Below are 21,747 nucleotides of genomic sequence, written 5' to 3'. Positions count from 1 at the left end.
CGTCATTGTAATGAGCTGCGAATGCTTTTTTTAAATATAGCATATTCCTGGTAACGGGGTTGTTGGTAGTGAAACTAAATGCAGTTATACGTGCATGCATGAGATAAGACGTTGATGATATAAAAAATTATTGATACAGAACAAAAGTAAATTGTAAACTTGGGAACGAACTATCTACCGTATTATAAAATGGAACTGATTTGCAATAAAATTAAAAGACTATGTAAAACTAAGTAAATTTTAATAGATTGTAAACAAAATGAATACTGTATAAATTGAAAGAAAATGTTAATATAATGTATTAGGGTGGGATTCAAAAATATTTCGTATATATTCGAAACTTGGCTATTTTATCTAATGAGGCATACACTCGTCCTCCAAATGCGAACTGCTAATTTTATGGATACCATATTTTGCATAAACTATGACAGTCAGTCCGGATATCTGACTACCCGTTCAAATCGAACTCATTTAAAGTAATACGCTGAACACCACTAAATCCAGCTGTTCTTTATTTCATATAAAATCCACTCACTTCATAACGGTTTTTCGACATTTTCTAGCATATCAGATTTTCAGAGACTTATATTCCCATAAAGAACTAGATCGCTACTTTAGAAAAACAAAAAAGAAAAGGGGTTGTTAACTTTTATATAAGAAAACTACAGTTCGTTAAATACAACCCGCTGTATCTACTACTTTTCACTTCTTTCAATTTCTCTTTAGAATTCTTACGCCGCCATTTTTACCTAGCATGCGTTAGGAACATGACGATTTCAATAGAATGCAAAGTGATATATACTGAAACGCGGTAGAGTAAAAGTAAGCACGTTGCTGTCGAGAAAATGCACTAGGAAAGGAAAAAAGATTAGTACTATTTATATTTGGACTATTTATGACTAGACCTGCGGAGGCTTACATTCTATTTGGTAGTGATCAGCCTAATACTCAAAGATCAGTGGCAAACTATAACACCCCGTATACCTATGTCATTATTTTAAAGTTCAGTTGTGGCTCAATACATGTTGACGGCTTAGTTAACACTTCGTATTTGCCTCAGTGAGAAAAAAAAACTCTAAAAAAAGTTCTTTTCGATCTAACTGGTTAACAATTTCGATGACAGCGACGTAAAGAGCATCTTACTGCCGAGCTCTAGTGTATCGGGTTGATATTGATATAGTTATGGGCTAAAACAAATATTTTTTCCCGTCTACTGCATAGCAACAAAGTTGTTGTAAAACCGTACACATATTCTTCAATACATGTTGTATATTTTATCAGAATGTTTTCATCTTAGATGTGCTGTAAATGCATGATTTAACATGTATGCAAAATTTGAATACATGATTTTCAGTAGCTTTAGAGTATTCATGAAAAAATGTGTCAGACTAATTTGTATATTTTCTATATTGATAACGTTACACATAAGCACATATAGTGCATGACTCCCTTTTCATGCTATTATTGCTATAATTATTGTTGAATTGTTGTTAATAATACGATCTGGCTCATTTGTAGCTGATTTGGGTTCATTATGTTGATAGCTGGATCCCAGCATCACACATTATGCCATATACAGTTATAGATAAAGGGAACCAGATATTTGTTAGAGCAAGTACTCGTTGTAAAATACTATGTATAAATTTGGACCAGTCAGAAACAAGTTCTACAAATAGCAGCAATCAAAGCTCACGACTGCTAAGGTATAAATAGTTAGATGATGACAGAGGGATCATTTTGTATCCAGCGATCGAAGAAGATACATTGAGGATTCAACTAATAATTTATCCCAGTACCTTGATAAGGAAGTTATTGCGACTACACTGCCAGGGCGGATAAATTATTAAAAAGAAGACGTTTGAAGTTCATAGACTAAGGAAGAGTTGCAGAGTTTCAACAAGGCTTCGAGCTATAGGGCCAGCGCATAGAAGTTTTACCTTAAGGATAGTTGAATGCTATAGACGATAGCAAATATAGCATCGGAAATTTTAGAAAGAGACTCAGAGTTTGGTAATCTACTGAGATAGTAGGAGAGTTCCAGCTTTTAGACGGTTCAGCGTTATTGGTGAAGTACAGCCGAGGCATCGGGGATATACCTTTATGGTAGTTGAATGCTACATATGATAGCATATAGGCAATGAGCATCCAGTCGTCAGGGCAATCATATAGGGTTGCAACTTCAATTAAGAGGACAGAGGCCGAGCATCTATGCGATAGGACTCGTATGTCCTTGATTCAACTACATTGTCTGACGGGAATTTCAACAAAAAGACCAGTCAAGTATAGAGTCTCCAGCCTATAGGAGTTTGAGCTAATTATTATTAATTGAAGATTATTAGTTTGAAACATTTAGTGAGTTGCCTGATCCCTATAATTATCTAGCTCATAATTGGAATCATTTAAGAATCATTGGTACACGTATCATTTAGGCAAGGTAGCCAGAGGAAAATTTTATATACAAGATATTTGGTCTCACTAGCTATACGGTTTTACAAAGGACATTCTACATCGTTTGTCAGCTAGTCTAAGACATAGTCAACTTAGCGATTGGACCCATTTCATTGTTCAAGCTATTAAAGGCGTAGGCACTTCCCTGGGTCACATAACTCGTATCCTGACAAAATGTACCTATGTTTGTATTTTCACTAGTAAATATCTTCTGTGACTAATCAATGAAAATGATTCATTTAATTTATCTAAAATATTTTCAGGACAAAATACTTACTGCTATGTCAAAAAAAGTAATATTATGCTTACTGAATATTGTAGAATTTTTAAAAGCCTTAACAAGATGTAAAGACTTTCTTTTTTGAGGCGGTGAAACTGCATTGTGACTGTCACACCTAAATTAAATACTTTAAAATTATCATTTGTTACTAGAAATATACTGATAAGACGTACATTTTGCTCCAGTTTAATGGTTTTTGCTAGTGGTTTTGATGGCATTCATTCAGTTTCGTATATTCTTGTAAACATGATAGAATACATATTTTATGGGAACGGTGCATCTATGCACGGCATATAAGTTCGAATGTATTATCTAACGAGAAGAGGAAAATTATCTCGAATTCTTTTGTGACGCGTTTATTGTGTGTACATACCGCGTGCCTTGTCATTTGATGGCGTCTGTTTATAGTCAACTATGTCCAGCGTGATCAGTATGGGCATGTTCATACATGATCATGTATTGTTTCTTCTTGATGATCGTTTTCTATTATAATAAGAAAAAGGGTATTATCAAGTTCCATGTTTATTGAATACATTTCAGCTAAACCCAGAAAATGTTATGACGTTGGATTAGCGCATTTTTATAGAGGACATCAAAATAAGACGCAAACAGGTAGACAATGTCAGAAATGGGACGCAAAGAAACCTCACGAACCTTATAATGATATATATCTAAGTCCACACAATTTCCCCGAAAACTCAGTGAAAGATGCGAAGAACTACTGTCGTGACCTTGATGGAGAGGGTAAACCCTGGTGTTACACAACTGACCCTGACACCAGATGGGAATTTTGCGATATTCCAAAATGTAAGAGCTTTGAAATTATCGAAAGCCGTGTTGCTCAACATCTATTTAAGGATGTAGTAGTGTTTTGTGTCTTCAAAAACTGGGTCATGAAGTTTAGTTTTGTTGGCCTTTATATCTCAACAAAACACCGCAGGAATATTGTGATTGTCCAGCTTTGAATGGTAAAGGAAGGTCTCAGGTGCCCCTTATGGGCATTATAATAGGCTAGGCATGGGCAGGTGCGTTGGTAGACCAAATAATCTTCAGTAAGCCACATGCATTGCTACTACACGTAAAAGAATTCTACGCCACTTAAATAGTTCTTTCGAAAATCAATGACCTTTAACCACTCAGTCATGCACAGCTCTGAATATGCCGCCATTAATTTGATAATGATATACAATTGTGTACTCATTTTATAAATGTTACGTTTGAGAACAATGTATTGCATTAACACAACTGCAGTTGATCTATTTGTCTCAGCAATGGAGATAAAGGGTACAATGTGAATGTTCACTTTAAAATATCTGACTATATCTTATTGCATTATGTAATTACATATGTATCTCCCTTTCTATCAAATCCTAAAGTTAAATATTGATTATAACACAAAAAGTTTACCTTGACTTTTTTTTTATATAATTAATGCAGTCTTTTCACTGATAATTAAATAATTTTTGTAATATATGATGCCAGGAAGCAAAAGTAAATTTTTAGTTTTTTCCTCCCTTTATTTTTGTCTTGATCTCTTCATAGATATATGTCTAAAGGTATATATTACCCTATAAACATACAATATGGGTAATGGAGACATTTTTAACTGAATATATTGTGTTCATATCATGTCAGTGTTTCAAAGAATAGCAAATTATACTTAATCTGTAAAATTACAAGAAATTTACCTCCCTTTAAGCGTATCTTAAGGACACAAGAAAACATTTATTGTTCCATTTAAATATGTTTGACTGTGTCTCGCATTTATGTAATATGCAACATGCATACATTGAATTTTACAGAAAGCTAATTGAAAATAGGATAATAACATGTTTAAGGTAGCCATTCGGAAATTAAGATGACGACATAAATAATGACGATAAAATAATGTTACCATGTGATTTTGAAGGCCTAGCTGACTTAACAAATTAGTAAAATACAGGAAAAAGCACAAAGTCTTTCCTATAGACGATGATTTGAACTTACCGTGTTTAAATAAATTACATTTACACGGTTTTCTTTGTAGGTTCTGCCAACAGTGACTGTTACAAGGAAGGATACCCCTGGCTATATAAAGGGAACACAAATGTCACAAAGGGCATGTTGGAATGCCAGCGTTGGGAACACTTTTCAAACAACACCAACTGGACATGGGACTTTAAATACCCGGACTCTTCCCTCTCAGAGGCAAATAACTATTGCCGCAGCCCACGAGGAAAAGATCAACCATGGTGTTATACGGATGGCAATAAAAGCTGGGACTTTTGCGACATCAAACAATGTGAGTACCTGTATATATCTACAGGAAAGCCAGAAAAAGTATATATATATTAAATAAAATCTGTCAGTAATTTATAGTAGCTTTAAAGCTTTATTGCTGCAAGACAGAATAATTACGATACAAATAATTTAATGACCTGAAATAAGTTTTGATTAACGTTTTTCCTAGCAAATTTAGCATCATCATTAATTATCTAACGAAAGCGTTAGCTTTTACAAGAAAAAGACGTAAAGAGCATGTATCTTTCGCAAAATAAGTATCATTATCATATTAAAGGTATTTAAGTCTTGAATATGAACCTGTTGAGGCTATACAATCCCGGACAGTTCAACATGATAAGTACATGTTCCTTGCTATGTCCGAAGAACTGTTATATGTTTTCTTCTTGGTGCGTTTGCAACAAGTGCTTCAATTGAACCCAACGTAGTATATCAAAATTTTCAGTCAAAACGACATTTGTAAATTTCCTTGGTTTAAACCACCATTTGCAAAAATGGAAATACCTTTGGCAAGAATAGATAATGTTTGGTTTACACAAAAACGTCACGCATGAGAAAGATTGTGACGGTGTTTTTGTTTTTGAAATAAAATATTATAATGGTGTATAAATGCCGGGAGGTTCAGTCTCCAGTGTATATAGATATACGAGAACATTATTTCCCTAATATGTTGATCTGTTTAAAATCTCTGTGTAGCGCAATAGTATTCGGCACAAGACCACAGTTATTTGCCCTTGGTTGACCTATGTAGCGCAATAGTATTCGGCACAAGACCACAGTTATTTGCCCTTGGTTGACCACAATACGGAAGTGGTTACGCGGAAAATAGTTCCTCTGTTTGATGGTGAATATTGGTGAATTTTTGAGTGAAAGACCTGCAATAAATGGCATGATTTAATAGAGGAGATATGAAATAGTAGGTACATGTACAATTTGACAGAATGAAAATGTCAGAATATGCATAACATGACTTTTTGATAGGGCCTGTTTTGCCTGTTTGTGGCCATCTAGAGAGTATTCTTCATACGCATGTGATTTGGTTCAAAATGGTCGAAAAAAGAGCCGGTCAACCCAATGTTTACTTTGGCTGGAATTTTTTCTCTTGGATAGTTCTGTTGAGTTCAGGTATTTTTATAGGGGTTGGAATGCATGCAAAATTGCTATAGTGTCCAGTGCCTATATAGAACATATAATAAAAATAACTGTGGTCTTAGGCCATTCTTATCATTTCGAAATTAGGTACAAGAGTATTTGATTTAGCATGTGTGTAGATATTTATCGGTTACATTTGTTAGTGGTTTCCATTCTACCTGTGGAGATAGGAGTAATTTGATATAAGCAGCGATTTAGCAGTTCATGCTGTCACTGACAGAAATTGGCATCATTGAAGACTGCCTGACAGAAAGACAATCACATAACAAACAGTGTGTTTATTGTTATCATTTTTGACATCCATGAGAAGAATGGATCCAGAGTTCCTTGGGTGCCGAAACATGAAAACGAAAGAAAACTAACTGTGTTTAAGTTATCGTCCAGTATGCGAGATGGGATGCAGTAAAAATGCCATATTCAGTCTGCCAGTAGCGATTATCTCCCCTAGCAGCGGTCAGAAATATCATGAAAAATCACATAACCAGTGAAAAGGAATTCAAATGTTATTATCTTACTTTCGAGTTTGTTTTCAATTTATCATACACATTATTATTCAATCTCTTAAAGTACTGAATTTCGATAAGTAAAGTCTGAACTCAAACAAGTTAAAGCATAGCAAAAGTTCCTTCTAGGGCACATCTGTATAAATGTATAATGATAATCTTGTAAAAGTTTGGTTGCAATGTCTGTTTTAAATATTGGTTATCAGTGTGTGGAACCCGAGGATCGGACACAATGACAAGTCCATTCTACCTTATTGACATTCCATATCCCCACGTTTAAGTGTCCCCGGGAGCGTTACATTCTGCATCAAGGGTGCGTTTATAGATAACCTGAGCCAAGACAGATGAAGTCAGAATATATAACAAAATTATTCTTTCTAAAAATAAATTATCTTGTCGGTAGCCAGATAACTGGTCAGTCAATTTCCACATGTAGTGTACCATTCGATGCGTGAATTTGTTGTGCACAATTAGAGGGTGGCAATGAGGTTTGTTTTCACATATTGACAATTCGAAGGTAACGACGTATGTTTGGCATGTTTGAAAGCCACTTTTTTCATCCTCGGGTTTAGTAATATGTAATCCGCGGAGCGCGTTCAGTTAGAGAGTCGCCTGAATTAGGAAAAAATAATTTTAACGTCAGAGGTTATTTCTAAGGTCACGGAGTTTGAATGGCCAGCTTATAATTACAACAGCTTTTTCGGTCGGTTGCTCAGTCAAGTGTGACTTCCCAACTCAAAGTGTTCCTTCTCAAGAGAAGGAACAATGATGAAATGAACGATTAATCAAAATCCTGATAAAAAAAGTTTGTAATGGGGGTAGGCCTCTTTACTGTAAGGGAAGAACACTACGTAGGAGATTGTGGAAACTCTTCCACCACTATGAAACGTCCAAAAAATTCTAGCTAAAACTAATTTCTCATGACCTGATATTCGTTACATCCAAAAAGCAAAACAGAATACATGTTCCGGATATCGGGTATTAGATGTGAACATATAAATACTTAATAAAGGAAACAAAGCAAGATCATGTTTCTATTGATATCCAGTTAAATTCTTAGTCCGTTTGATGCTATTTTCACAGTAATAAGGGAATAAATGAATAATTATCTATTATTCCCTGTGTTCTTGGTAAACCTTTCCTTTGCAAATACCGGTATTATTTCAAATTCTTTGAATCTTTCATGTTTCCGGTACAAATAACTTGTACCTTCAATTTCTTTTACTCGTGTGTGCCTTGAACTAAATAATTGTATTTCACGTCATGCCTATATTGTTGTACTTATGAGTGCCTGGCCACTAACCGTCCCTTTCATATTTCGTTCATATACTTGTTGTTGTCATAAGTGCCTGACACTAACGACAGCTATCATATTTCTTACAGATATAACTATGTGGTGTGCCCGCTGTTTTCCACAGCTATCATATTTCTTAGATATATACTTGTCTCTTGTATCATGTGCTCACCTTGACTATCAGTTTTTTTTACACATGTATACCTTGCACTGACAGCAACAATAATATTTCAAACATCTATTCATATGTGCCTGGAATTAACGGCATTTATCATACGTTTTAGATATATTCTTGCTCCATGCGCCTTTCACTAACCACAGCTATCAATTTTCATACACTTGTCACATATGTTCCTGGCATTAATGAAATACATGTAAGTCATATTTAATACATATTTGTGCTCATATGTGCCTGGCACTATAGACGATTGTCTTGTGCATATATTTGTACTGAGGTGTTCTTGACATTAATGACAGCAGTTATATTTAGAAGATATACTTGTTCTCATGTGTACATGACACTAACGACTGTTATCGCATCCCACACCTATATACTTGTAGTCTAATGTGCCTGGCACTAACCACAGCTTTAGCATTTCGTGCATATCCTTTTACTCGTATGTGCTAAGCAGTAACGACAGCTGTAATATTTCTTACATAGGTATACTTATGTCGCGTGGCAAGCACTTTGACAGCTATCATAATATTTAAATATGTACTTGACTCTTGTGCGTGTCACTAGCCATATCATTTTTTACATATTCTTGTACTCTAGTGTGTCTGCATAACTGCGACAAAGCTCTATTTCTGCATCATTTCCGTATGTGCTACAGGCATCAATGTGTATATTTCTTACATAGGTCATATTGCGCGTGCAACCACTTTACGCTATCATTTTCTAATTGTACCTTGCGTGACAAAAAGCGAAATCATGTTTCTCATATCTGACGGATGCGCAGGTGGTCTAGATCCATGCTGGTCGCTAAAGCCACTATGTTGGTTTTCTCATGGCGCGGCTCAATTATATTCTTCCATAAGGCATTTGGCGCTAACCACAACTATCATTTTGCGTACACTTGTACTCATGCGTGACACGCATAAATAGCGGTAATCATGTTTCTCATATTAAATGCTCGCATTTTGTGTCAGCTATCATTCTTCATACGCATGTACTCAAAAGTTCCTGACACTGACGGCTGCTATCATATTACTTATATTTCCAATACGTGCTAGAGCTTAAATCTTTTTGATTCGACAGCTGTTTTATTTCAAATACGTGCGAGAGCTTACATATCTTTTTGGTAAGACTCATACTTTATTCCCAATACATGTTGTGACAGCTGTTTTATTTCAAATACGTGCGAGAGCTTATATCTTTATGGTAAGACTGATACTTTATTTCTAATACATGCTGTATCTCATATCTTTCTGGTACGACAGCTGTCTCATTTAAAGAAAAAACGGAATGTTATTTCGTAAAAACGATCTAAAAAAAGTTTCACATGTCACTTTACGGGCACCGTAGGTGACCATGTACAGATTGTTTAAAATATTCTGATTCATTAAAGGCATGACAGTAAGAGTGTGTGATCATTCCCCGCCCCCAGTTTATAGAGTGAATAGTTTAAAAGATCTTCCTGTCAGAAAATGCTGACTCGATATTAAAATAATTTTACGCAAGCGTAAATATGTTTCTAGGACCACAATTAATCTATTTCAAACACATGCTAGAGCTGATATCTTTCTGGTACAACTACTGTTTCATTTCAACACAAGCTTATTTTGATGTCTTTCTGGTAAAACTGCTATTTGTATTTCAAGAACATGTCAGACCTTATCAGTGTCTGGTACGTACAAGCTAGTGTTACTGTATGATTTTTATATTTCATACGCTTAGTACTTGTATCTTTCTGGCACGTAGCAAATATGTTTCCTATTGTATATACAGCTATATCAAATTGATATAATAATATAATCGATGTACTTACAACTAAATCTTTATTTTAGGTTGATGTTCTTACTAAAGAACATTAGAGTTATAAAATTATTAATAATACCTCATGCACTCGATATTACAATAATATTTCAGGTCCGAAAGATTATTGTTATGAAGACGTGTCCAGGAACTATCAAGGTCAAATGATGATTACTGAGACCGGAAGAGAATGCCAGCGGTGGGACTCGACTTTCCCACACAGACACAGCTACGGAAGTATGGCCTTGAAATTTCCCGATAATTCGGTCAGTGATGCCGCCAACTACTGCCGAGATCCAAGTTCGTCTGGTAGACCATGGTGTTACACAACAGACGCGGAGAAGAAATGGGATTGGTGTGCTGTCTGGAAATGTTAAAACAGCAACGAAGAAAACAGAAATGCATTTAACTGATATTCATTTACAATCAATTTAATAATTTTGTAATATTAATAGAAATACTTTTTGTAAAGCTTTCATTACACGTATCCTGTCTCAGCATACATTATTTTACCTCTTTGCGATCAGATTCCTATATGAAAATCTAGAATGACCATTTCGACATCTATTTAGCAAAGAACTGAAAAATAAAAACTGATCAACAAACATGCCTCTTTTTCGCGATTTGTGTGATTTGTTGCTCTTTTATTATGGCAAAAACTTAGAAACTAAAACTGAGCATAAGATGCTACAACTGATTCTTGCAAATTAAGGCCATTTGGATATTTAGATGACTTATCAATTTCATTTAAAAAAAAAAGCCATTTATTAAGTTTATTAATGACATGAATCCAAGGATTCTGGCTATGTGAAATATCTTAACTTGATACTAAAATGACATTGAAAATTAGACTTTGACTTGTGGTTTGGGTCTGGCAATGTGCCAGCTTTTTGTAAAATTTAAAGCTAGTCAGTGGCCCGTTCAATATGCTAATGTTGAACATAACTAAGACCGAACAATCAGCGAAGATTTGTCCTGGTATACCTCGACCAGTTAAACTTTCATTTAGAAAGAGCTCTTTAGGTTAATATACTGCAATAGCTTGTTCTGAGCTTGCCAATGCAGTTGCTTGCACAGAAAGCAAGGTAAAATTGCTAACATGGGACTCGAAAGCTTCCACCATATGTTTAAGTCCTATAGTAATGCCGACCCCTCGAATGTGAATTACAATATATTTTCAATGGCCTGTGTTTTGCAAGAATCAATTGTTGTGCTTAGTTCTTAAAGGCCTAGATTCACTACTATATAAGTGTCCCCCCCCAAATCCAATATACAACTCCCATCTTATCTGCTGCTTATCAGCGATTATGTAACAGTAACTGATTAGAGGGCAATTAGCACAGCAGGGACCCCAACTAGACCATGAAGATGTGTGCAGTGGAGTTGAAAGAAATTAATTTTTCTTCAGTGAATGTGGAATGATATTATATAAAAAAACTATTACTTTAATGTTATAATAGATAATAATAATAATAATAATAATAATAATAATAATCATAATTATTATCATTATTATTATTATTATATACAGGATGATAAAATATACAGTAATGATATTGAAAATAATAATGATAATAAAACACAAGTATAGTGAAAACTTCGTGAGTTCTTTGTGCTGACAAACAATATTTTTCCAATTGGAAATTGATTTTCTTGTATTCATGTAATCAACACTATTTGAATATAAAATTATTGTGTTCCATCTATACTCAATTTTGATTTTCAGTACGTTGCCAAAGGAGACTTTTTTCATGCTTTGCTTTGTAACTTTGAAATGCACATTCTGTTTTCAGTTTTAGACAAATGTTATTTACAGTATTCTGTAAGCTTTAGATGAGTGAAAGTCACATTTTTCTGAAATATCACAATTCTCCAGACAGAATTTGAAAAAATAAAAACTTGCATATTTCTTTAAGCAAGTTTCTCATTATTTCATTATTGTGGAAGTAAGTTTCTGATTATTTTATTATTGTGTTTGATCATCAAATGTTTTTCTTCACATAGAAATGCCAAAAAAAAACACAAAAAACAAAAAACAAGTATAACTTTAAAAGTTATCAATTATTCATTAATTTAAAATAAATAACATTGTTTCCACTTCTCACTAATTGATACACTTGTAAGGTAGACTGACTCTCCAATAAACAATGACCCTTGTTTACTGGAACCATACTGTGATGGTCATTAGCCCCCAACTGTGCAGGTGAAGACAGAAATCCCTTGGCCCACTGCCAAAATCTAGGCCTTTAATCTTAAGGTCTAAGAATTTATTCCACAGTTCTAAATTCTCGGCTCTATTTTATTCATCTTCAATTGACCAAAATATGTACATTGTCTAAAATATATGTACTTCGGCTATTCAAAAACATGGCATACTTTAAACTGTAAAGTCAATATGTTCATTGAAAAGAATCTTGTTCTAAAAATCAAGCATTATCAAATTGTAAATATTCGTTAATCGATATTTTAACATATAAAGCCGTTTAAATTGAAAATTGATCATGTTAAGAGGGTTTCCATATGAACATTGTTGTACTAGTAAAAAATATTATTTTGAAATTAGGCAAGCAGTTTCAAATCACAAATATCCATTGAAACCATGTATGAGGAAAACCCCTGGCAGATATGATTTTTGATATGTTACGTCCAATACCTAAGGTAACAGAAAAACAAACCAGCAACTATTAACAATAACAAATTTTTCAAGAAAAGTAACAATTCAAATATTACACAAACCTTGAAAATGTTAACTAGAAATAACGACAGAACCTTAAACTAATTCCAACATAAAGTTTTATTGATGATTGATAACCTTAAGTTCCATATACAATACATGGAAAAATTCTGAAAAAAAAATTAAACCAAAGTTCACGTGCTTGCATTGCATCATAAAGCAGATCAAGAAAAGTTTTATAAGTAACTGCTGTGTTTATGAATTTCGAGCAAATATTGATATTTTATTAAGTATTCCATCCATCTGCAGCAACGTTGTGAATTCATTTTCGTTTTACGAATCCCCAATGATAGTTTTCTTGTTTCTGACTTTGAGATACACATACCTTTTTGTTCAAACCCCTTTAACTCCAATGCCGATAAAATGTGTGTATAAATTTTGTTATATATTCTATGTTCTGGATTTTGACAGCTTTGATCTGAATATAGACACCTAACGTTTTTTTGACAAATATGCTTCCAAACTAAATGTAATTTAGCAGTCTTGCCAGAAATCTTAAATAATATTTTTTATGATATTCAAAACAGACATTTATTCTATAGTATACAAGTAGTGGACAATACAACACATGGTACACAGAAACGGGCATAATACATATTAGACGTTCTGCTTTGTTTCTTTTTTTGGCACCAAATTTACCTGTAATCTGATAGAGCTGTCTTGCATGGAGTAAGGACATTCTTCTGGTTTTCTGCTCTCTGCTGTAGTATAGATTTGATGACTGGCCGGTTGGAGTTTGGAGCACACATTGTAGATGGATTTCGATTGAGAACTACTTGTATTGCCTTACATATTCCAGATGACACTCTATGTTGGTTTTCTCTGTTGTATCCCTTCCCACTTTAGCCTTAGTTTGTTGCCCGAGACAAATCTCCACATCTTTCACTGCTCTGTCAGTCTTCCATTTCCTTAATCCTAACATAAGCCCATCCAGCTTTCCTGTTGCCGTTGTATGGATCCTGTGTGCTTTGAAGACATTTCATTATCATCGGTCAAATTCTAGCGGCCTTTGCAACATTATCACTTAAGAATACAATACAAGACTGATTTCATTGATTTCAGCGCTGATGAATTTACGATGTGTCAATCATAGCAGGCTAGGTAGATCACCGTGTCGGTCAGCCCAGACCTCTCACACTTGTAACACAATGAGAAAACGCATAGGTCAGCTTTCAGATAATTAATCATCGTTTTAGGTACATCGCAGAAACAGTTTGATATTAAACAATCCGGTATTGTTTTCGGCAGAAAAAAGTGTGTAGAAATACTGATTATTTTGTCACTGTTGATGATTATTTTTTAACAAATTTTGTTACAGCGGGATGTTATACCAATTTAATTTTGACGCAAATGACTTTGTTTACTATCGCAACTGCTCAGATATGGCAAGGTTTCAAAGGAAACTATCGGCCTTCATTATTTCATCAATGGATCTTACATTAAATACTCAGAAATGTTACTCTGTTTACTCAGCAAAGTGTTATTATTTTCAAGCTTAGCACAGTGAGTCATAGTAATAGAGAGATTTACTATTAGATATGACATTAGTTATTTTGTTTATTCTGTACATATCATTTATTTACGAAACTACACAGTAGTGAATGCTTCAGCATCTGTTGATTACGGCTATATATGTACATGATGAAAGCTTTGACTGACATCTTTTTGAAACGGATATGCATCTTTTGAACTACTTGCAAACAAGTTACTGCTAAGCAGGTCTAGAAAAACGTGTAGGACTTGCAGGAAGAAGGAAATGTGTTACAGAAAGGTATAAATGATTATACTAAGAAAGAAAAAATAGATACTGGACATTTGGAAATGTGGAACAGAATAAAGCGCGTTTTGGTTGAATTGAACGTTCAACATAAAGAAAAATATCTTACTTACAAGGTTGGAATGGAACGCAATATGTACAGAAGCTGATGTTTTTAAATCTTCTTATTTTTTGTGTACTTATCTTTTAATAAAACTGTGTGTGTCGAAAAATATTGTTGACTTTCTCAGTCTATGCAACCTACAAGAAGGCGTGTGGTGCCACCACATAAACTTCTTTTCAAACCCACCAACATAGTTATTGATACCTCTTTAGTAAAATAAAGTATTGATCTTTTACATCTACAAAGATTAAAAATAAACTGACTGGCAGTTCAACCTATGTGAAAACATCCTCTTCCATGTTAAATCCATACCATAGTAAATTGAATCACAGGTACTTTGCGGCTGGACATAATTTTTAATGCAAATAGAACTGCCACAGGAGTAACGAATACCCCCACAATACGGTCTTGTCACAGAAGAATGGTAACCATAAGAAAGACATGGCCACAAGAAGGTGCAATTTAAATCGAAGTTGACCTGTATTTTATGATGTTACATCTGTGTACCAAAATTTATCTAAATCAGTCAAGCCTTTCGTGAGTTATTGTCCGGCAGCCATGAGTTTGGCAAATTTTAAGTTGGAAAGGGGCCATAACTACATAAATAATTGGTGAGAGGTATAGATAAAATGTATCAAAACACTACATAAGTGTAATTCTAAGCGAAAAGGGGGATCTTTTTCAGGAAATAATAGTGCAAGAGTTATGCACCTTTTGTCATGTGATGTGGGTGATGATATGGAACAACTACTTTAAGATTGAATCAAATGCATTTCGTAATAACCGAGATATATTGAAAATACATCAAAATTAAAATTAAATTCTAAGTAAAAGGGGGCATAATTCATGAAAAATTGATGTCAGAGTTATGCACCTTGTGTCACATGATGTGGATGATAAGGTGGAACATCTATTTTAAGTTTGAATCAAATCCATTTAGTAATAACTGAGATAGAGTGCAAGTGTATTAAAACTTTAACCTGAAATGCTAAGTAAAAAGTGGGCATAATTTATGAAATATTGGTGCAAGAATTATGGCCCTTGTGTCATATGATATGGGTGATGATGTTGAACAACTATCTTAAGTTTGAATCAAATCCATTTAGTAATAAAACCCTTCCAGGCACATACATGTATAAGTTATGGAGCAACAACCAAATATCTAACCTTTGATCTTGAATTGTGACCTTAACCTTTGACCATCAGGGATAGGTAATGTGTTCAACATGTCAACTGGTCTTGAGGAATAATAATGTGAAGTTAAATTTAAATCCTTCCAGGCATTTAGATTTCGGGACAAAATGTCCCGGACGGGACGCGACGCGACGCGACGCGACGGGACGGGACATGCCAAACTGACTCATATATAGCCCCCCGCCTCTCACCCCACAAACATGTATAACAAATATACACAATGTTTTACAAGAAAGTTTGAACAATAATCCACATCATTAAGTTGGAAAAAATGTTGTGCAGGAGCATCTCCCAAATGCAGCACCCGGGGTGTCTCATCCTCACCGGTCCCATAACATGAGATACGTTGAAAAGAGCCTAGGGACTTCGCAGACAAAACAAGTGTTGTTAATTAATGAAGACACCATTGATCACTTTCGTAACAAAAGAGGCCACGATTGGACATTACCCATGCACGATCCAATGACACATCAAGTATAATAAAATAACTGAATGCACACGCAACTTGAAAAAAGTAGTTTCTTTGAGACAGAAAAAAAATGGTTCAAACTAAATCTGTTAGATGATCATCTGGAAGCAAACATAGAACGCAAACAAGCTGAAATATAGCTGACTAGAATTGGTTGCGTCTGTTTATGAGAGGTAATGCAATAGTAGCAATACGCCACCTCACTCACGCCCCGTAGCACCGGCTTAAGCAAAATTCTATTACAATAAATTTGAATGGACTCCATGATTCCAAAGGACGAGAAAATGTAACAACACTAACCCTGTACTTGTTTAAATTTTACAGCCACCACACGAAAAGGATAGGATTAATGGCGTATTACACTACGTTATACTGCGAGATAAGACAAAGATATGTCATTAAACGCTATATTCCTTTAATTCTAAATTTCGCCTTTTCAACATTTCAAATGAAATGTACATTATATAAGAATAATTGAAGTAAATGGGGATTCCTTTAGGTCAGAAGTTCTGTTTAAGAGTCATTTTTAAAACAATCGATGTCATTAACGACCGTGTCTTTTTGTAACAGTGAGCACAATGCACTAATAGTGCTGCCTCACTAGAACATCACGCTTTAAACACGTGACATGAAACCCCACACAATCACATTATACCTTGTTGACCAAGTATAGAACTATTCTATTAGTTCTGAGCGTCAAGCGAGGAAGCTATTGGTACCATTTTCCTAGCTAACGACCACTTGCATTCAAAGCGAGCGCCCTACCCGGCTGATTACCTTGGAATACAACAAGTAGTGTAGCACATGGGGACTGGGTGATTTCACGTGACTTTTTACCGATAAGCGATTGGCTTATCGCGTTTATGGAACGCCGTTTTTGCAATATAGCTGGCACTCTGTATGATATATAGAGAAATTTTTGTGACCTGAATTCCTCATTCATTATTTCATATAATTTATTCAAACTTTCAGCAATGATCAGTATTGATACCTAGTTGTGCACAAGGGTTTTTGTGTTAATTGCTCTTCAGTTTCCTGGAATATGGTCCTGTGTTGTCAAGTAAGTCCAGGTGAAGGCATGAATCACATTTGTGAAAGCTCTAGTAAAGTATTTCAATATAGTTAAGGAATGTGACCAGTTGAGCTAAAAGTTATGTTATACATGAAAGGAAATATAATTATTTTTGCTCAAAACAATTACTTTAAGAATTAAGAAATATATATTTCATAGATCTACTTGTAAATCATGTAGAATGGAATAATATTTCCTACATTTAAGCGTAATGGTTATTAAAAAAAACAAGTACGTTTTTCACCCGTAAGTTACTTTTAGGCTGAGTGGTCACACATACATCCATAACAATTTCTGGTCTGTGTAACTTCTGGCCGCAGGAAATCTTTCGACTTGTTAGAACTGAACGGTGACGTGAAGTTAAATCCACAGAGTAATTCACAATGAAAATTAAGATGGGAGATGAATTAATACAAGGGATATGTACAGTCAGTCAAACCTATACCAAAGACCTCCTCCTAATAGAAGTCACCACTATTTCTTCAAATTATGTAAATGAACCTGTATTGACATACCACCTGTCAACAGAACAGACTTTTTCCATTTCTGCAAAATATTGGAAATATTCAATATTGGAAGTTTTCTGTCATGTCCATTCCTGAAAATAAATTTGCCGACATTGGCAAGGCAGTTTTTTATTGTAAAATATGTTTATTCCAAAGGTTATATTTTAAGGTTACACATAGTGTAGTTTCTTAAAAACTAGGATTCATCCAACAGATAAATCTTAGTGTTTCACTTATGCAGTTTTTGAAGTTTATAAAGTGAAATTCTGTAGTGCTAGAACAATTAATAGTGTGCTTCTCAAGCCACTTCACATCTGTCATGGCAAAAAAAACAACCAACATAATCAAATATTTCACACAGTTGACAGTCTTATTTTTTCTTGAAACACATTTGTAGTTTAAATCAAAATGTTTAACCTTTTCAGGCGTGAGGACAGGAAACTTGACCTTTTTTGTACAATATAGAGCTACTGCTAATATCAACGTTTATAATATGCACTCTATTCCATAGGCATGATTTCAACTGGTTGCTCATTAGAACATATTAATTCTTTCTGTTTCATTCACATTCACATATTCATAAAGTACTATTTCTTAAATTTGTTTCATCACTGAAAAACGAAAATACAACAACTGCATTACAGAGATAAGGTTACAGAATATAATAATGTAAAGCATCTTTAAAAATGAAAGTGAAAAAAAAGCCTTTCAAGAATACAGAAGCTAGCTAAGATTCTGACATACAATACACACAATTCAGGCATTCAAACTTACTGTAGACACAGAATTTAAAACTGTAAAAATATTTCCTTATGAAAATATATGCAATATGTATTATTAATCTTATGTATCATTACTTATTCACTCTTTTAATACACTATACATATTTGTTGAATGGGTCTATAATTATGTCCCCCATCCCCCTCACTGGCGAAGACATATTGTTTTTGCCCTGTCCGTCCGTCCGTACGTCACACTTCATTTCCGATCAATAACTGGAGAACCATTTGACCTAGAACCTTCAAACTTCATGAAGTGGTAGGGTTTATGAAGAAGACCATCCCTATTGTTTTTAAGATCACTCCATCAAAGGTCAATGTCACAGGGGCCCAAACATGGAAAACCATTTCCGATCAATAACTTGATAACCACTTGACCCAGAATTTTTAAACTTAATAGGATGATTTGACATGCAGAGCAGACGACCCTTACTGTTTCTGGGGTCACTCTGTTAAAGGTCAAGCTCACAGGGGCCTGAACATAGAAAACTATTTCCGATCAATAACTTGAGAACCACTTTACCCAGGATGTTGAATCTTCATAGGACGGTTGGACTTGCAGAGCAGATGACCCTTATTGATTTTGCGGTCACTTTATTTAAGGTCAAGGGACCAGAACATGAAAATCCATGTCCGATCAATAACTTGAGAACTGTTTGACACAGAACCTTCAATCCTAATGTGATAGGACTTAAAGAGTGGATGACACCTGCTTTTGGAGGCACTCCAAAAAAAGGTCAAGGCCACAGGGGCCATATCCCTGTCACACTTTATTTTCACACTTCATCGTTAATAACTGGAGAACCATTTAACCTAGGACCTTCAAACTGCATTGGGAGATAGGACGTACAAAGTACCCCTATTATTTTTGGGGTAACTCGATCAAAGGTCAAGGTCACAGGGACCTGAACGCGGAAAACCGTTTCTGATCAACAACCTGATAACCACTTGACCCAGAATGTTGAAACTTCGTAAGATGATTGGAAATGTAGAGTAGATGGCCGCTATTTATTTTAAGGTCACTTAATCAATGTTCAAGATCACAGGATCCAGAAATTGGAAAACCATTTCTGACCAATAACTTGAGAACCATTTGACCCTGAACATTCAAACTTCATAGGGTTATAAAGGACTTACAAAGTGATGATCCCTATTGATTTTGTGGTCATTAGCTTTCTGTCATACCTTTCTCATGCCGATTTGGTATCTTCTATTTTTTTTATTAAGTTTAGAAGAAGTAGGTATCACAAATGAGAAAGATGAGCAACTGTGCTATGATAAGCGTATTCTACTTGAAGGAGTTACTTCCCTTTATTTAGTTTGGATCATTGTGCATAACAATAGTACTATACTATGATATCACTTAAAGGTATTAATTATGATCCTTTTTATAATGTACTAACGACAAGTAATATGAACATAGGTTGTATTATGCTAATTGTACAAAATAACTTATTTTGTAACCTCCTACTTATAGACTATATCATATATTCTATGCAATATGCTGTAATCCGTTCTTGAGAAATAAAAAACTGTCCCTTTTACATTAGTTTTATCATGTAAATGTTTGTGTATCAATCAATCAATCAATCAATCAATCAATCAATCAATCAACCAACCAACCAACCAACCAACCAACCAACCAACCAATCAATCAATCAATCAATCAATCAATCAACATGCATTAGCATATGCAGACCATATCTCCGATTAATAATTGCTTCTTAATTAAAGCAGGCACCTTGATAATAAAATTGTTGGAATACTAGTAACTTCGTTATACCGATGACAATTCAATTCAATATTTATTTATTGTCGGTAAATAATATAACATATCAAACATAAGCTATGTATATCTTTTGATTGACTCGGTCCGTTCTTTTTATCAAGTAAGATGTGGACATGTACACAGCATATGCACAAAACCGTTGTGCAGAAATGGGTACCTGAATATGTATGTGTATGCTTTATAAGGAAAGACAAAGCATTGATATGATTTCTGACTAATTTTGGTTGTTTCAGTCTAAAAACCCGAAAGACGCGAAACGAAAGGAAAAGAGCCCGAGTTATCTCAGTTTTGCATTGCGTATTGGCTCATAATCACACATTAGTAATGTTACCAGTGTCATTTTATCTAGCAAAGTAAATCACTTGTGTCCTAAATTAGAAAGTTTTCTGTTGCATGTGTGACTCAATCGAATTCAAGTGTAGTATGTACTAATCGTGGCTCCCTATCAGTACCTTCAGTGCTTTGATCTTATAACGTCTCATTTCGTTTCAAAGACATATTTGGGTTACTAAACTTATGACCGCCTAACATGTGGATAAATTTATGCTTTGTAAGAATAAGGTCAGTAATTCGGTCGAAAATGTGCTTCCGTGGTGTAGTCGAAAGAAGTCCATAATAAATAGATCCTAATTTTCCCATTTTTTGCGCAAATCAGTCGTGTAGAACGAGTGCTTTAATCACCATTTTTCACTACTAGAATACATTCTGCATGAAATGAGACGGTTTTCATGTTCATACACCCCACATGGCAAGTTTTGCAGATCGAAACCGGAAGAAGGTGTTTATTGCGCGGACAAGAGCAAATATGCGCCATTTTTAGGGTAGCAGACCACAACTGACTGGCATTTCACTAGGAACTACATAACCCCCTATTTTCTTTTCATTTTTTTCGTTAATTTGTGATAGAACTTTCATGAAAAATAGGTGTAGGAAAAAATGATGTTCTCTAAAGATACGTAAAGACGACCTGAAGTTGTCGTTTTTTATATGAAACAAAGAAGGATTTGAATTACTGACCTTTAACCTATAAGGGCTGAAATAAGACTTTCTCGAAACACATCGCAATTAGTCTTAATAGTCATAGATCGGTTGTATATGATATAAAAGGGTGTTTCCAATGCAAAATAATAGTGAAATTTGAAAAATTTTAATTTTGACCATATTTTGAGTAGATGCGCCTATTCAGCAGCGATTTCTGGGATTAAAAAGCCAATATTTTGTCTCCGGAATGTCAGAAAATGCACAAAATGCATCCTTCTGGGTCTTATTCATGACGGAATAATTGATATTTCAGAATCCAAGTGAAAAACAATGCAAGCGAGTGAAACTTTTACCAAAATATACAATAAAAGGACCATAGGGCCAAAATTTAGCCCAGTAAATTGGTAGGGG

General features: G+C 34.6%; 1 protein-coding gene across 1 annotated transcript; it reads left to right on the top strand.

Annotated features, from left to right (window-relative positions):
- Positions 1-2,887: 2,887 nt before the first annotated feature.
- Positions 2,888-11,150, top strand: LOC123532313 (plasminogen-like). The gene is made up of 3 exons (XM_053518506.1): positions 2,888-3,535; positions 4,755-5,009; positions 10,047-11,150. The coding sequence occupies exons 1-3, from the start codon at positions 3,247-3,249 to the stop codon at positions 10,307-10,309; spliced, it is 807 nt and encodes a 268-aa protein (XP_053374481.1). The 5' UTR covers positions 2,888-3,246; the 3' UTR covers positions 10,310-11,150.
- The last annotated feature ends 10,597 nt before the right edge of the window (positions 11,151-21,747 follow it).

The sequence above is a fragment of the Mercenaria mercenaria genome, chromosome 11 (genome assembly GCF_021730395.1).
Source record: "Mercenaria mercenaria strain notata chromosome 11, MADL_Memer_1, whole genome shotgun sequence".
In the NCBI taxonomy this organism is placed as follows: Eukaryota; Metazoa; Mollusca; class Bivalvia; order Venerida; family Veneridae; genus Mercenaria; species Mercenaria mercenaria.
The sequence above is the reverse complement of the archived record's forward strand: the minus strand, read 5'-3'. Positions and strand labels throughout refer to the sequence as shown.

Excerpts from the sequence above, each read along its gene's own strand:
- LOC123532313 (XM_053518506.1), top strand. The coding sequence starts at position 3,247 with ATGTTTATTGAATACATTTCAGCTAAACCCAGAAAATGTTATGACGTT. Across the intron at positions 3,536-4,754 it reads ATTTTGCGATATTCCAAAAT|GTTCTGCCAACAGTGACTGT; the intron begins GTAAGAGCTTTG and ends TTTTCTTTGTAG. Across the intron at positions 5,010-10,046 it reads CTTTTGCGACATCAAACAAT|GTCCGAAAGATTATTGTTAT; the intron begins GTGAGTACCTGT and ends ATAATATTTCAG.